At 36.1% G+C, this 18,032-nt stretch overlaps 1 protein-coding gene across 2 annotated transcripts in view; it reads right to left on the bottom strand.

The window, feature by feature from the left end:
* Positions 1–18,032, bottom strand: part of TINAG (tubulointerstitial nephritis antigen) — a 43,248-nt gene that overhangs the window by 12,223 nt on the left and 12,993 nt on the right. For both annotated transcript variants that reach the window (XM_013953260.2, XM_013953259.2), the window contains exons 5-9: positions 17,348–17,471; positions 15,066–15,216; positions 8,039–8,219; positions 7,507–7,552; positions 2,809–2,914 (exon numbers count right to left, since the gene is read on the bottom strand). In XM_013953260.2, the coding sequence (XP_013808714.2) occupies positions 2,809–2,914; positions 7,507–7,552; positions 8,039–8,219; positions 15,066–15,216; positions 17,348–17,471 (608 nt within the window). The remainder of the gene's footprint in view (positions 1–2,808; positions 2,915–7,506; positions 7,553–8,038; positions 8,220–15,065; positions 15,217–17,347; positions 17,472–18,032) is intronic.

The following is an 18,032-nucleotide window of genomic DNA, read 5'->3' on the forward strand; positions in this document are numbered from 1 at the left end:
TCCAGGCAGTTCTCTGTCTTTTCCCATTCTCTCCTCAAGCCTGATGCCACACAGCACCTCCTTGGAGACAGGTTTGTAGTGCAATCAGAGATGGTTTTATAAACAAAAAGCCTTCAGGTGCTAGAAAATACCTAGCAATTGCAACTTGGGAATTCAGTCATTGGATTCACAATCCTTATAACTCAGTGATCAATTAGAAAGTTCATATGTGTATTTGTCTTTCAGTACAAACAGCTTTGGAAAGTTCCTCTAACACTTATCTGCGTTTTGTAAGACTCCATCACCTTATACACAGTACAATGCATGGCCTGTTTGAAGCATTTTCAAAAATGTTTTTGAGAAATTACAAATATGGATTCAATATTCAATTCAATTCAATATGGCCATTCATTATTATGACTTTCTTCTACAAATATTGAATCACTTTTACAACAAAGGTTAGAAATAAAAAATCAGGTTATAATAAACATCAGGCTGCACAAAGTTGTTTTTTTTACCCTACATGTCAGCATGTCTTTGTTCCATTTTTCTCTCCAAATACTGCTCCACTAAGGGTAATGTACATAATTATCAACACTTTTATAGCAAATCCAACTTTCATGAGATTCTCATGATTTTTTTTATTTAAGTCAAGCAGTTCATATTATCCTTTGCTCAAAAAGACAAGCTATGAGTGGGTGGTGAAGGGCTAATATCCGGGCAACATATTTTATATTCAAATTAATTCAAGCTATAGAATGATCTAAAAAAGTGACAGCTTGATCCTGGACACATTAAAATCTATAATAAATTGTGTTTTATACTTCATGGTGCAGAATCACATTTTGTTATTGGATTTATCTTTACTAGAAACTCGACCAGCTCTAGTCTTGGACTCAAACAGCCTCCAGCTTTTCAGATTTTGAATTCAATTTTTACAGTTAAGCCCCTCACCACAAATATTTTATATGGCATAATCTCTGAGGGCAGAACCCTTATGCATTAAACAATGAAAGGATAAGTAATTCTTTATATTGCTGGATCCACTGGGTACTTCAGCAACATTCAGTGAAAATTAGTATTTCCCGTATACTAAAATACTAAGTGTGCTGAGGTTTCTTATATATCTGCACCTTCGATTTTCTTCCTTCTTCCTTCACTTTCTTGCTCTTGTCTTATTTAGTATATCAGACCACTTGGCTTTCCTCCTACTCAGTGTCTTATATGACTGGTCAATACGAGCGTCTCCAGGGAGCTGCCTGTCTCAGTCAATGCTCTCAGTTTTTCCTCAGCACAGGGCTCTGCCTAAAGGCTGCTTTCCTTTCTCTGCACAGCCTATCAGTTCCCATTTAAATTGGCATCCACTTCAGCATGTTAGGCTGCATGAAATAGTCCTTCTTCTCAGCCATCACTCTGATCCCTTGTGCCACTGTGGCATTGCTACCTGCCTCTGTTGTTTATTCAGCATATACTTGCCTGAGGGAATACCTGTCATCACCCTTCACTTGCACCAAACACACTTCATAGGATGCCTAACATCTGCACTCCCCATCCCACAGCAGCTCATCCCTGAACTCAGGCATTCAACTTGCATGGCAGATTTTCCTTTCTGGTTTCCCATTGTCCTTCATATATACTGATATATGCATACATAAACCATCACATACAGGCTGCCTTTCATAATCATCCTTTCCTAATGCAGTCCTCTGTTATTCTACGCTACGTTCCAGTTTATCTCTTTCTTTGCTTCACGACATTCACTAGAAGCATGCTACAGGAACTTTTCCCCTATTAGACTGAGTCAATACTTCTTGCAACTGTATAGGCTCGAGACTGATCCTGCATGAGTCTGCTGCTTCTCTCTGCTGCTGTGCCACCATCATGCACATTCCTGTAATACACACCTACAGATTTCACAGTCATAGGCATCTCCATGACACTTTACAAGGAAAATCTTCACTAAAATCACAAGCAAAAAAAAAAAAAATTATTTCACTGTATTGTTTTCCTGAACTACATGTTGAAGATTTTCTCAATAATCTTCCTAGCATAAGCCTGAATCATTATTTATTTGATATTCTAGCTCTCCTATAAAATATTTGAGACACCTCTCCATCTTTTTCTGTGGAACTATTCATTCAGTGATTTAATAAATGCATCCTTGGGTATCCCCTTGACATTTGAGGATGGAGCCCAGGGGTGTCTTCTATAGTTCGAGTATACACAGGATTGGACACTTGTCATTTTAATATAGTGTCACTGTTAAGCATTTGAGGGGAAATCTACTTCTGTATTGTACATATTCTTCTGTAGTAGTTTCATTCATGGGGTGTGTATTCCTTGTCCACCCCAAACAAAATCAGCAGCATCTGAACAGCAGGTGAGTTCTGTCTGGGGAGTAAAGAGCCCAGGCTGCTGTGTCAGCAAGCTCTCTTAGTTACTTAGGAGGCTGCTAGCAATGTTTATATTTCAGTTTGCATTCTGCTTGGTGACATATTTACATGGAACTGTGTAAATTTTGTTTGTAAGCTGGCATACACACAGAATACTTTGCAATTGTTCAGCAAAACATTTTATTCTATAAACCAGTATATTTTAAGCTTTAGAGTAAATGTTAGAGTGAATTAAAAAAACATGGGTTTATAGCTCTTTCCAGTGCCCTCTAAAATTCTCAGATACACAAAAATTAAAACAAAAATAATCTTGTGTTGGGAGTTAACAGTGCTCCACTTCTGACAATAAAAGCCGTTGGGTTCCAAACTGTACATTAACATTTTATTAAGTGCACAACCAGCAAAGGAAAAGGGTAAAAAAATGTGTTTTACTCACCCAAGGAGTTTGACTGAATGAATTTTCCACTGAGATCCTGCACTGCAAGAGTGTTTATAGATTCCCTCCTTGTAAAGGAAAAAATCTTCATACACTTTCATTATAGCTAAACAAATAGGAAAAAATCAGCTCAGTTAGCAAATACTGCTTCTATTCTAGTTTGCTCCTTGCATTTTACCAGTGAGGTTTTTGTTGTATGCTAGACTGCATAAGAGTACTTTGTAATTATAATGAATTCTCTAATTGCACAGAAGTTCCCTGTTGTGAGTAAACTAAGGGAAATATTCCAACAGATTTCTCTCCGAGGTCTCTTGTCAAATTAATTGGGATTCCCTATCATGGAAACTCCCTATCAGGGACTTCTTCCAATACAAGCAAGTCTTCCAAGTAAGAAGAAATATCGCCTTCTGCAGGCGTACATAACTTTTTTTCAGTCCTAGCAAAGCCTAGTCCAATGAGAGAAATCTCCTCAAAGTTCATTCATAAAATCTTCAGTTCTGACAAGCATCTGACAAGCATATATTCAGGAATAGTATTTAATAGTCAATGTATATCCATTTATATAATAACCTTTAAAATATGGCACAGTGATAGATCTCTGGCGATTTGCATGTCTTTGTCTGAACCTTATATAGACTTCAGTAATTACATTGGAATTTCCTTATGGAAAGCTAGATTTTCCATATATATGTTCAACCTGACTTTCAGCTGAAAGTATTGTACAGAAGGGGAAAAAATGACGCTTTGTGTCAATATCAATGTAGGGCCAAAAAACTGATGAACTGGAGATCTTGTGCAAGAAAAGGAAAATTATAATATGCATTTTGGGTATATGCATCACTACATGGGAATAGCAGTACCTTTATTTAATTTTTTTCCCCCCACATTTCTTCTGTCACCTTAGTACCATTGTTTTGCTATATGGCAGGCCATCAATACCAGAAAAATGAAAAAATTCTCCAGGTCTACATTACCTTTGAATTCTAGTGAATGAGAAGCATAAATACAAGCTCAACTCCAGCTTACATTTAGCTTTTGATTTAATATTATTAGACATCCACATACCCTGGAACATGAGAATTAATGAAGCTCCATTTCCTAGGGGCTTGTGCCTTGTGAGTCTAGTAAAGTACAAGTTTCACTGACAATTTTTTATGGGGTTGAAATGTTTATAACGTATGTGCCTGGTATAGACCTGGGATACCCAGTAAGGTGAACTCATATTGCAGTCTTTTCTTTGTCTGGCGCATTTCCAAATTTCTTTCCCCTACTTGAGTATTTTCATAAAGTTGAAGGGAATTATTCATCTTTACAACCTCTCAGCCTCTATTAAATTTGGTCGAAAACAGAAAATATTCACAAATTTAATGGGGTGGGGGAGGAAAAGAACAGCTCAAGACATGATCAAATGAGCTCATTTGCCTAGGAAATCTAGCTAAAAATATTCTTTGTTAATGGGGTCACTTCTTACATTCAAAATATATGCAGATAGCAATTCATGGGAAATAAACAACTGTGATACTACCTGAGAGATAAGTCTACAGGAGAGCTATATTAGATAAATAAGAAAAAAGTTACGTTTATTTAATGGATAATGCTACAGCTTTTGCCAGAGCTATCTGCAAGACCAGAGCTCATAGATATTGAGAGCAATAGACCAAGTGGAAAATACCACAAACTTTATTTTTGCATTCTATCCACAAGCTCAGGATTCCATTAGAGCTGTCTGGAAATTTTTTTTTTTTTTCTCTTTTTTCCCCCATGCTCAGTAGTGTAAAATCAGCCAGGATTACATATTATACCTACATATATTGTGCATATATATATATATATATATATATATCTCCTGCATATTAATCAGGAGCTAAATAATGGTACAGTATTGGAAGTTAAGTGGCCTGAGTACATGAAGTGTAGCGTGCGCAGAGGGATGATGTTTCAAAATTAAGTCCAAGAATTATTGAGATATTTTTATTTATTCAGTGACATTGCCCTGACATAGACAGGATTGAGACGATCACACTCAACCAGCTGGTGGTACTCCCTCCTAGGTAGAAGAGGCTGTATATTTTCCAAAATTAATGGATTAATTTTTCATGAATCATAAGATTTTCAAAACAACAATTTTCATAAGATTGACTATAGCTCATGCATGAACTCCCTCTGTCATGCTGAGCTGTCAGATCTACATATATAAATGTAGCAGACTATTACATCCATTCTAGTACAGATTTTTCGCATAAAGTTCTTAAATTAAAACCTATGCATCTAAAACATTCTAAGATACAAAAAATAAAAAAGCAGACACTACAGAAGGAACAAAAGTATAGCACAATACAATAATGTACCATAGTGCTTTCTCCAGATCCTTTTATTGTGCCAGCAAATGAAATACCATTGTTTTCCAAGACCATGATGGCTAAAATTATATGTTTTGTAGGGGCAAAATCTTCATGTTTTGCTAATAATGGATTAGCTATTCTTTTGGTTGAGACTGAATAACGTGATAGAGAGGCATATTTTTTTCTGTCAACACTATAGCTATCAGAGTATTTTCTAAAGTTCATTAATAAAAAGTTGAGAAAGGAATATTCAATTGTCCATTTGAATATTTTCAAGGCACTAATGAAAGTTCACTATGTTTATTTGAAAATGGAACCCTTCCTTAAAAAAATGTAGTGTTTCATCATTTGCACCTGAAACTGCTAATTGCTCAGTTCATGTGCCATAAAACACAACAAAGTTTGCCATAGAGAAATTGTCTTTTGATTTTGAAAGATGAATAATAGAAAATTTTCAATTAAATTCCTAAATCTACTTTCAGCAAGGTAGGAAAATAAATTATTTTCTTAGCTTTGAATATGCAGAAAAACACAGATATATTCATCATCATACAAGATGACTGTCTACATCATGACCCTAAAAGGATTTTAAATGTTTTCCAGCTATTAAAAATTACTTTGTACATTAGATAAGGTTGGCTATAAGCACTTTGTAAGTTCTTGAGGAATGAAAAATGGAGTAATCCTGGAAAATCTTTTCAGTAGCTGAAGATCACTTACAGGATGTTTTGGAAAAAAAAAAATAAGGTTTTAAAGTTAGAATTGTGCCCTGATTGTGTTTGTAGTACAGACAGATAGAATAGGGAACCAGTGACAAATTATCGTGTCATAACTGTGACATAGTTAAAAATCTCATTATAGCAAGAAGAAAAAATGGAAAGGGATTTCACTCAGTGAAATACTCTCTGTTGCATACCTACACTCTCTGTTATATACTTAGCTTCAGATTTTGATTTTCCACAAACAACATTACCTTAACCTGATACAGACACTTTCTCTGAAAACCTGTTGACTTTTCAGGAAATTATAGAAAGTATTGAATGGCTAAAACTTAACAAATAGCTGAATATAGATTGTTTTATGGGGAGATTTAGTATTGATAGATTAATCGAGTAAACTGTGTGTACATATCTTAGGAATGCAATATTAGAAAATGGTCTAAGATTGTATTTTCAGTATCCTAATTCTCTCATTTTCTTAAAACCAATGGAACTTACTGTGTTCACTCCTAGATCAAATGAAACATAGGGAAGAATATTTTCCTTGACCAAACAAACTTGAGTAGATCACAAAAGACTGCTAGTATTAATCTTGTTAAAGCTGAGTTTAAAATTAATTGCAACTGCCCACATAATGTGTTTAAAAAAAAAAGTCAACACCAAGATGTATTGAAATGAATTCAATTTAATAATCTGGACCATTTCAACAACAAGTTGGAAGCAAGGATAATTCATTGTAAAGTTGAAGGCAGTAGAAATGCAGACTTGAGGAATAATATATAAAAGAGCATTTCCTTAAAAATCCCCTAAAAGCAAATGCTTAGTTTTTCTATAGGTCTTCCTTTATTTCCATCTATGAAAGATGGACCTCCCACTGAATGCACTTTCCCTGTCACCGAAGACTCAATCCCCAAACTCTGACATCTCGGGAGAACCGGAGGGTGAGAAGCTGCAGGCACAGGCACCATCAGCACCATCTGCGGTTGCAACCGGATATGGCTGGGCAAAGCATCTCTTCTCCCCTCACTTCCTACCAAAGTCTCTTTATTTCCCTAAGAGAGCTGGATTCTTCATTGCAGGTCTCAGACGAAAAGCCCGAATCTTGTGAGCCTTTTGTGGCAAACGAAAGTGTACAGGCTACAAAAGGGGAAATTCTGGGGCCATTTCAGCACTAAATGACTCTCTAGAGGGTGCAAATGCTTCAGTGATGCTTTTGGGGGACAGCAAACATGAAGGGCCCTGGCTAGCAGCGGGATCAGCCCCAGCCCCAGGCGGCAGAGCTCTGCTAATGTTAAACTTTGCCTGCACAGCCCCAAATTGCTATTTCATCAGTGAATGAAAAGCTGTCATGGGAAAAAGTTACATTTCCAGCACATAGATTTTTCACAAGTTTGCAACAAATCCAGCTCAAAGTCTTTTTGCTCATTATGGACCTTGATCCAGTACAGCTGTCTCTAGGATGACTACTTGCACACCAAAAGTTGCATAAATGCTGGAGTCCCTTGATGAACTACAGCCCATATGTCTGTTTTATTCACTGTGGAATGCAACCTATGATTTCTAATATTTTGATACAAGGTCACTGCACACTTTAATTATTTCAGTAATGATATTATCATCTTTCAAACTTACCATACCTTGCACTGGTCCTTTGTCCATGATTTCTTTCATTATGTCAGTTTCCTGAGGGGAGGGAACAGCAGGAGTGGAGAGGTCATGTAAATAAAATAAATTCTATTAAATAAAATATGCTATACATATATTATACATATACATATACATATACTTATAATAATTTACCATTGTGTATATACACATGTGGTATGAACATACCATTATACTTGTATTTCTGCTACAGAATGTTAGGGTTACCAAATGCACAAAACTTTCAGAAACATATTTAAGAAGCAGTTATGCATAGTTATGATGGCATAATTTCTTTTCTATGTCTAATTTCTGTAGGACCACAAAGCAGCATCTTTAAGAGAATAATGTATGACTGAGAAACAATATAGAATTTAAAACATTCTGAAAATAATAGGGCAATAGACTTTATAACAGCACTAGTTCTCAAGTAAAGTGAACACATTTCCATATGCCAGAAAGCTTTCAAGCCCCAAAGGACAAAAAACAAATGCAAGAGGGGATGAATACGCAGCATGAACTTACTTGTGAGGATACCCTGTAGTGGGAGGCGCACCGATATAACCGATTGTATTGCTCTAAAGCATTGGGACACGGCCCTGTTGTATAGTTTTTCCCAAGTTCACTTGACACATAACAGTGATTTTCACCTGGTGGCTGCAGGTGCTGATTCCAAAATAATGGATAACAAGAATAAGACACAATCCTGTTCAGATAAAAAAATAAATTGATAAGAAGTTTGTTTAAACATTTTTGCAGTTTTATTTCAAACTTTTAATTATTTAGTCACTGCCCACATATCAAGTAAGTAAGAATAAGATAAATAAATTGCCAGTGTTTTCAACAGGATCCATTTAGCAAAAACTGCTTGTGAAATGTAGATATTTGCAGCAGAAAATTTTTAAGGGAAATTAGCCATTTTCTGTTTTCTCTACATTTTCTACAGGACTGCTGATGAAAAGCAGCAGGTTTTTTTATTTCTTTTAGCTGAAAAGTCTCTGACCTTCCATTTGTCATAATAAATATGGGGAACATTTGTTCTCCCTCTTTAAGAATATTTGTTGAGATAAAAATTCTATATGCATTTTTTAAAGGTTTGGGTGAAAATATTTGCTGTCCTGTTGGCATGTGAGTAAATTTGGTGGTTCTTCCTAAGAAAGGTACACCCCTAAGTGGTTAATACCAGCAACATTTGTTTCTGAGTGGAGTGCACCCCTTAAAAGAGAACTGAAATACATTGGAGATAAGTAGAAGTGAGAACGTGCCTTGGAAGATGTTATTGCACTGAGTTTTTGGTAAGTTAACAAACAATCTGACTGTAGAGAGGTACTACGGAAAGCTTTCACACAGGGGTTGGTCACTGGGTTTCTCCATCTTGATCCACTGGAGAAAAAGAAAAGGCCAGGGGAGAGGACCAGTCACAGGGTTCCCTCTGCCAGTTCCTAGTTATTGACAGTAATGAGTCTCTCAAGGAGACTAAACTGACAGCTTGGGCCATGATAGCCCAGGAATATGCTTCCAGTCTCTACAACTACTGAAATCATCCTGGTTATTTCTTAAAAAAGTGTCTGCCTCTAAACATTTTCCAAATGCTGAGAGATGGTTTGCTCACACATACAACAATTGCATTTTTCCTACTATTCACTATAAAGCTCTATTAATGGTTCAGATTCAAGTTTTTTAGAGTTTATTTCTAGGAAATATGACTCACTGCTAGCACTGCTTAATGAAATTAAATGATATGTTTAAAATATTGAGTCCAGTAATCACTGGACAGTTGTTATTCTAATAAAGATTTCAAAACCACAAAAATCTACTTATGACAAGAATCTTGGGGGAAATGTACCATTGGAAACGTGAATTAAATTTATTGTTTTAAAAGAGCTCTGCCTACAAAGACAAAGCTTTGAATAACAAAGCTTCATCTGGTAAACACTTCTATAGTGGCAGGCTGCAAAGACTTGACAGCATTTGACACTGATCTTGTCTGAGGAGTGATGGTGGAACAGCTGTAATTACTCCCCTGAGACTTGAACCCCTGTAAGCTTTGGATTTGAAAACATCCAATGTGCTGAATCAAAGGATCTTGAAGCCCATGTTAAGAGACCGTAATGCATGTAAGGGGCAATGAAAATAAGAGGTGTTTCAAGGAAAAGTAAAGAGGGGTTTTAATTCTTTACCTTGTCAATACATCAAAAACTTATTATAATCAACTGCCTCTTCACACAATAAGTTTGTTTCTTTCAAGTAGCTTATCTTGAATAGTTCAGCCATTCTGACTTTGATTACATGAACATCCTTTTTAGTTCAATAAAGTGAATCAAATAAAGCATATATTTAAAATGCACTTACTGACAATCTGAAATATATATATAAAGGCATCCTGAGTCTTCCAGTTATTATGTTAACCTAGTTATTAGATATTAGGACCTCCTAGCTTTTTACATTATAGTACTAGATGTTTCCAAAACAATTTTATAAATTTCTGTTTTGATGTCATGGAGGCATATCAGAAGGGTTCTTTTAAAAATAGAACTAAATAGTTCAATATAGTTCTTTGAAGAAGAATATTTTAAAATAGATATTCCTATAAAAAGGAACATCTATTTTAGTAGATCAGCAATTATACTGAATTTTATGAATCTGAAGAACTATAAACTGTATTTCCATGCAATTTGGGGAATAATTATGTTTGCCTGTGTTTCCTTAGTTGCCAGAACTTTTACAAGATGAACACATATATGTTTCAATTACTCTAGATAAAACATGGCTTTTTCCTATCAAGTATTCAGTAGTAGAGCAATTGACCTTGAGGAGAATGTTTCAAAGTCTTTTTCTTCTTAGCAAATTGTTTCTGGACAAGCTAGACCAAAACAACCAGGAGCTGGAAAAAAACCATAATTCTGCCTAGACAAAAAGGGACTCTCTGTCTCAGGGTTGTTAGCTGTTATTGCTTAGGTTTTCAATCTATTGACTGTCAACCCCTTTAAATCCCTTCCAAATGTCTGAAGATGTTCTGTATTCCCAGATTTCCACTGGGGAACGGTAATTAATTAGGTCAAATACACATAGATTGCTATTCCTTTTTAAAAAATTTATTGTGCTTTGTTTCTACTGCTGGGTTGAAATAAAACTTTTTTATGGTTTATATGTGTGTATATGTATGTATGTATATATAAAGTATATAGAATGCTTCTATTCATATATAATTTCTCTAGTCACCCCGGGTCACAAATTTCCTAAAGAAATAAAGCACTGCTGGTAGGTGCAATCAGGCCTGCAAGGTAGGTAAGGTGCATAAATAGAACTCTTACAGCATAATCTAGTATAAGAGAGGCAGAAGCATGTGATTGATTGTATTCCAGCACAAGGAACAGGATGACATCTGACATCTATTCCTCAGGTGTACTTAGAAGTGTTCCAGAGGGAAAAAACAGAGGAGCAATTCCTTCCTGGTACAGGGATTTTTTTTTTCCCTTCTATCAGCTAGATTGTCCTTCTGGAGTTGTCACAAGTTCTGCCTGTGTCTTCTATGGCAAAAGAAGCGAAGCACTAAGGGATGAGCTGGTGAACTGGAGGTACGTAGTAATTTGGACAAGATAATTCTGAAATTGCAGTTACTTTTAAATTCTTTCATTAAACACAGTTTTCACAGTTATGATTAGCATAATTTAACATAAATATAGGTATCAGCTCTTTGAATTAGTTTGCACATTCTGAAGAATATTTCACATTTCAGGGATAGCAACAGAGAAGACCCTGCCAGAAGAGTCATAGAAGAATAACTGAAACAAATATGAATATATTTGTGTGTACATGTACATATGCACATGCACATATAATAGCACTAGGAGCAAGCAATACCCAGTGAGAAACATCAAAAGTCTGTGTTGCATTCATAAAACCTTGGTAGAATTCATATGAAGTCATTTATGGTTTTGTGTGTTCAATCCTGTGACAATCTTTCATTTCTATTGCATTTATGTGTCTTAATTGAGAGATAAGGACATAATTTAAAATATTAGCTTATATTATTAGCAAGTTGGCCAAAATTAATAACAATAATATCCTTATCATACTCTGCAACCACTGAGAGGCCAAACTATGAAACAGATCAGGCCCTGATTAGAAGCAGTATTTCCATTCAAGTGTGTTAACCTTTTACTGCCTGGAACTGAAATGTTTTTTTTTCCATTTTCAGACTGTAAGCTTTTAATTTCCATTACCAGATAAAATAGATGCTTTCAATCCCTCCCAATTTAACTAAAAGAGGCCTAAAATTAATAATAATCAGCTGGATTTATTCTTTAATTAATGGAGAAAGAGAGAGAGAGGGAAAGTGAGTGTCAGGCAGTGATTCAGTTCCACTTATAACAGATTTCTCTGTTAACTGGGCACTCAGCATTTCTGAAAGGTCAGGTCTCAGCACTGGCCTAACTCTCCTCACTCAGCTCTATGGAAGTCTTCTATTGGCTTCATCAAGGACAGTTTAGGCCAGCACCTGATTTTCCTGAAAATCTATCAAAAATTTGAGATAAGCACACTTCAGAAAGCAGAAAGCCAGAAGCTTTAAAACAACATTGAAAACCTGCTGTGAAAATTTACAAGCCCACAGAAAATCATTGTGCCTTCATCTTATTGCTGGCTATGAAGATAATGAAAAAAATGATTGCAATATACTGTCTCATAAAATAAAAATTACCTGAAAGTGTGAGGAAGCAAGCAATATTCAACAAGACTCATTCAAGAGACATTTCAGACATTTATCCCATAAATTTCTATTGTTCCGTATTCAAAAATAAAGGATTATGGATTACAGTTTCAGTAACTAAAATGATTCAATTATCAGCGCCAGTGAATCCCAAAAGTTAATTTCTTTTAGGTAAGCATGATACCATTTGCTCTTGGCCTCTGTCAGAGACAAAAGATTGGGCTAGACGGACCTTTGCTCTGGCCATTCTTATGCTCTTATGCTCTCTCCCTTTGGATCTTCTTCTTAAGGTGTTTATCTGTGGTTAGGATTGCTGGAGGATAATTTGAAATACCATTTAGATTTGGGAAAGAAAATGAGTATTTTGAAGTCTTGTTTATTAAGCAGGGTAAGTAGAGATATTTTCAGGCGTGATAGTTCAATGGTGAATCAATAATCAGGGATAGGCAAAGGTCTGTAAGAGTGCAGTGACATTGTACATGTTGGAACTGGCTCTGTGGCAACAATAAAACTGGATGATTGGCCAAGAAGGTCTTATGTTACAGAGATCTCATGGAGAGTCTTCAAAAATTCATGCTAGTTCTTATAACTGCCTTGCAGATTCTTTATTCAGACAGTCTGCTGCAAGAGTCTGGTGAATACCGTAAGGTGTCTTAGATGACTGAGCAATAATACATGTACTTGGGAATTCAGAGGCCCAAAGGTCTAATTCCAAGGGTTCTGGGGACCTGAGGTGCCCTACCTCAGTGTTTTCAAACTTATGTCAGTCGTAAGGCCTGCTCTGCACACAGTTTCATGCTAGTACAATATGGTCAGTCATTAAGTATTCTTCTCACTGCAGTCTTTATATTAGCACAAACTCCAGTGTGGATACAACTAAGTAGATAAAGAATTCTCTCATACAGCTTCAGCCCACTTTGCTTTCCTTATGGAAATGAACTAATCTCTGCATAATTATACTGCTTCTGCAGAAAGGGTTGCACCACACTAACCACATTGCTTCAAGTTAAAAAAATATGACTTTCTGGTATAGAAAGAGTCTTATTATTAGGCATTATGGTAGTTATGCCTGTACAGAGATAACAGGGAGAACAGAAATCTAGGAGATTGTGCTATATCTGCATTCTTTAGCTTTTTTTTCCTCTAAGAAAGGAACTTTAACCTTTGTAGAGAGAATATCCATTCAAATGGATCTTTTATCTGATCTACTCTGCCAATTCTTGTGCTGCTATCCCTAATATGGTAAGCAAGTGAACAATCAGAAGTAAAAAAAAAAAGAGCTTTATTTACTTTCTTAAGAGCTTGAGCTGTTGGTTAAAAGAAGCCTGCTCTTCAAGTTACAGAAAAGCATTGCTTAAAATACTAAAGTATAACTTTCACTGCATCATGAAGGCCTTTGGCTTTACATGAACAAGATGCTAAGAGGCCTTTTCTAGGGTGAAATTCATTACTATCCCAATGTGATTACATATATAAAGGGTCTACCACTCAAAACCTAGAACATAATTAGTGTCCTTCTAATATTTAAACCCTGAGACAGGAAAATAGAGAAACACTTGTTGTAAAATCTCCTCATTACAATACAAAATCCTTGCCAGAGCAGAAATACACTCGATACACTTGAAGATAACCAGCATGATTGCTCTGTGTACTTAGCGTCCATGTGAATGACAGCACTTTGGTCTTAACCTGGATCCCCAGGCTGCCATGATAACTACAATATCTGATGAGTCATGTCTGACATTCTCTTGATCTGTTCATGGTTTGTTTGGTTTTTTAACTAACATCAAAAGTTGCCAGACAGCAGACCTGAGATCTCTCATCCTGCAAGCATCAGGTATATCAGAGTAAGGGATGTGTGACTGTAAAAGTGAGAGAGCAGGTAGATTTGGGTGTGGAACAGGAAGTACAAGTTAATTCTCATAACATGAGAAACAGTTGAATTTGATTATGGAATATATAAAATGTCATTATTTCAAATTCTCCTGGAAGGCATTTCCAGGCACATGAAGGTCAAGAAGTAGACTGGGAACAGAAAGCACAGGTTTACCAGGGAAGGGGGTGCCTAACCAACCTGATTCCTCTCTATAAATCGATGACTGGCTCCATGGACCAAAGAAGAACAGTGGATATCATTTACCTTGACTTTAGCAACATTTTCAGCACAATCTCCTATAGTATTCTTCCAGACAAACTGGAAAGATATAGACTGGATGGGTAGATTACAAGATCAGCAGAAACTGAACTGGACTGCCATGCTCAGAGGTCAACAGTTCAAAGTGACCGTTCAGTAGTGACATTCCTCAGGGGTTAACAATGAAGCAGTACTGCTTAGCATCTATATTAACAACCTGGACAGTGGGACATAAGGAACCCTCAGCTAATTTGTGGAGGACCCCAAACTGGTGGAAAGTGATCAGTATGCTGGAGGGAAGGGCTGCCATTCAGAGGCATGCTGACAGGCTGGGGAAATGAGCTGAGAGAAACTTCAATTGTAATACCATTGAACCCCAAGTTCAGTGATATTACAGCTACTGACAACATCTAGTTATAATGAGGTGTAAATGGGAGATAGCTGTTTACAGAGTGTCCTCAGCAAGAGTTCTCATTTCATCCAAAATAGTCTTCACCTATTTTTTTGGGAATGTTTCACAGTTCCTGGGCTTCAAAGAAAATGTAAATGAGAGATGGTGATAATCCTGACAAGGTAATACAGTTAATCTGACCTAAGACAGAGCTAAATGTTTCCATTTTGAAAGGTCAGAAAAAATCATTGTAACACATGTACCTTAATCAGATGGTTCAAGTTAAAATATTCTAAACAGATAGTTAAATATTTACCCATGTGTTTTCAGATATCTCCAAGCACCATCAATACTTCCACCATTACATCCATTTTGATTCCTGGTATCACAAGAGATCAAATTCTGAATGGAAAGGTTGTCTGTGATCAGACCTTCAGAATGAATTGCTATTCTATCTGCTGCAACACCTATTTTGAAAGAAATTTTCTGTTATTAAAAAGTGAATAATTAGTCATGAAAGCTCTCTGGTCATTGTGAAAGGTGGCCTGAAACACAACATCAATATTTTTGAACTGTGTGGATACCTTTACATAACAATTGGTGTATAATCTGTACAGAATTTTGAGGGAGATAATTGTGAAACTGCAAAGATAAATGAGCAGATTTGCTGAAATATTGTAAATCCATAGATTTACTGGTTATCATAACATTCCATATATCCAAAGGTCAGATGAGGTATTTAGATAATCTAGTCTGATAGCGTCTATCGTGTTTGTTAATGTACATCCATCTCTAGCTGACTCCAGCAGAAGATGCAAATACTCCCCACTTCTCCGCAGATGACTCCCCAAATTCCTATTATTCAAGAGTCCCTTTTCTTTCCTTTCTAGATATCCTTCCTTTACTTGGGGGAAAAAAAAAAAAAAGAACAGTCCTGTCAAGAATAAAATTCAAGACTGAAAGTATGTAGTAGCTTTACTGGATAGAATATTTTGGAATTGCTCATATTATTGTATAAGTGTGGGATTCATTGGATCATCTTCCCTTATCACAGAAAATTCTGCTTCTGAGATGGTCTTCTTAAATGTCTACACTAGATCAGCAAGTCATGGTTCTAAATACTAATATATTTATGCACTGATTTAAAGGCAGACTAGGTTAACTAAATTGTAAGTGAAATTAAGACTCTTATGTTTCATTCTTTAATGGGCAACAGTGAAACAATTATTAAACCCCAATCCCAATCATTACCTGTACTTAAATTATATCTTCTTTTACCATTAGCACTTCATTTTTGAGCCTGAAAATAAAAATCTCCATTGAAATCTAAAGCCCAATCAAAATCAACACTGACTTCAGTGAACTTTAGACCAGACTTCAAAAGAATGAGGAAGGTCAAATGGAGTCAGCCGACAGCAACAGTGACTCTGTTTTACACTGTCATAAGATGTCACATGATAATGAAACTATTTTCATGGGTGTAAAAGCTTTTTTTTTTTTTTTAAGAGTGTTTTAGAATTACCTAAACACCATGGGAAGGGAGCTGATAATATTTAGCATTGAAAACTGATGTGAATTAAAATCAGAGGATTCATTTATTAAAGGGAAAATTAAGGCTGAGTATCTGGAAAGTTTTGCTCAGTGAGCTCTATTCATCTCTGCAGTAATCTGTCAGGAGAACTGTTAGAAGCTCTCTTGATTTTCTCATTTAAAACTGCAATGGACATGGTACTTTGGTAATAGAGTGTTTTCAGTCTGGCTTTGGCAGAAAGTTGGGATTAACTAACCTAAATGTTCCTTTCCTTCTCTGATTTAAAGCAGCAGTTTCAGAAACCTGCACCTATGAGGATCCACTGGAAGGACCAAGTCATAGGATTGTATAAATTTTTTCTCTATCTTTACATGCCCAAATATGTACTGAGATTTCTTTCTGCTTAAAAAAAATGAACAGAACTGATCTCTATAGTTTCCTTGAAGAAGGGGATACAAACTCTCATGTGTCCGTTTTTCATAAAACCAAAGGCTGTAGCAGTGCAACTCAAGCTCATGTTCTGACATTTCTTTGTTTACAGAATGTGAAAATAATTTCTTACACAAATATCTGAATAGTGTCAGAGTTTCTCCTCATAAAGTTATCGAAAATATTATACTTAATTTACTTGAATAGTAAGGCTAGATAATGGCAAGTGCACAAATATAAAAATATATGAAAAAAAAAAAAAAGCCTGCATCTTTTAGGCTTTTCATTAGGCTTTTCAGACAAGCACGTAGTTGTTCAAGCAGGCCATGTAGATTTTTAAAAAGTTACTCTACTAGTTATGGTAAAGCACACTAGTCAATGCATTCTCTACTTTCTTTTACCAGCAAGGTTCCCCCTGATGTGCAAATTTATGAAAAGCAAAGAAAAAGGCTCTGCAACTTAATTTCTTAAGTCATTGAGACATCTTAGAGGGAAAGGTATGGTAATTTTAAATGTTGCTGTTTGCTGATAAAAAGTGAACAGCAAACTGAAATCACTTCATTACTAATCTCTACAAGTTTCCATCACACTTGTAACATGCAATGATATTTTAAAAAGGATAATGAAACTGATATTACTTGCAGTTGAAAAAGCCCAGGATGCTCCACAGTTTCGTTGATCCAAAGGATCATGAATCCACTCAGGCCATGCATAAGTGGCTGCAAAAAACACGGGAAATTGTTCTTCTGGTAGTGAGTTTCTCTAAAACAAAGTGTACAAGACCCAAGTATATTTTATTTCCATACTGAGGAATGTATTAAGAGTAAATTTGACCCTAACTTTGCCTTAAAAGTCCTTAATTTTTAAATTGAAATAGAAAGCACTAGCAACTATGGCTTCCAGAGCATCCGTTTTGAAGCTGGGTGCTCCGGGGGTTTGGAAGCCTCCAAGCCGGGGGCTTGGGCTTCTGGCACTCCACTGCTTGGCCAGGAAGCTCAGCTCTGCATCTGGCAACCAGACAGTGTCTGGTGAGGAACCGGTCTGCTTTCCCTCTCATTTTTATCCCAACTAACACTTCCCTATGAAACATGTCAGTTATCACCCGGCTGGCATTTCTGGAAGGAAGAGCTTTCTGCTATGAATAGCAGCAAGGTTATGTACCTGTTACACTCTTTGCTTCAACATGATTTACATATGAAATGAATGTATTTCCATGTGGCTGGAGATACTAATTACCACAGGAGAGGAATCAGTAGAGTGTATCATTGACTCATCTTTTACAAAGAGGTTTTTCAATCTTTAGCACTTATTCTTGTTCCAGAA

The sequence above is a fragment of the Apteryx mantelli genome, chromosome 3 (assembly GCF_036417845.1).
Source record: "Apteryx mantelli isolate bAptMan1 chromosome 3, bAptMan1.hap1, whole genome shotgun sequence".
NCBI classification, from domain to species: Eukaryota; Metazoa; Chordata; class Aves; order Apterygiformes; family Apterygidae; genus Apteryx; species Apteryx mantelli.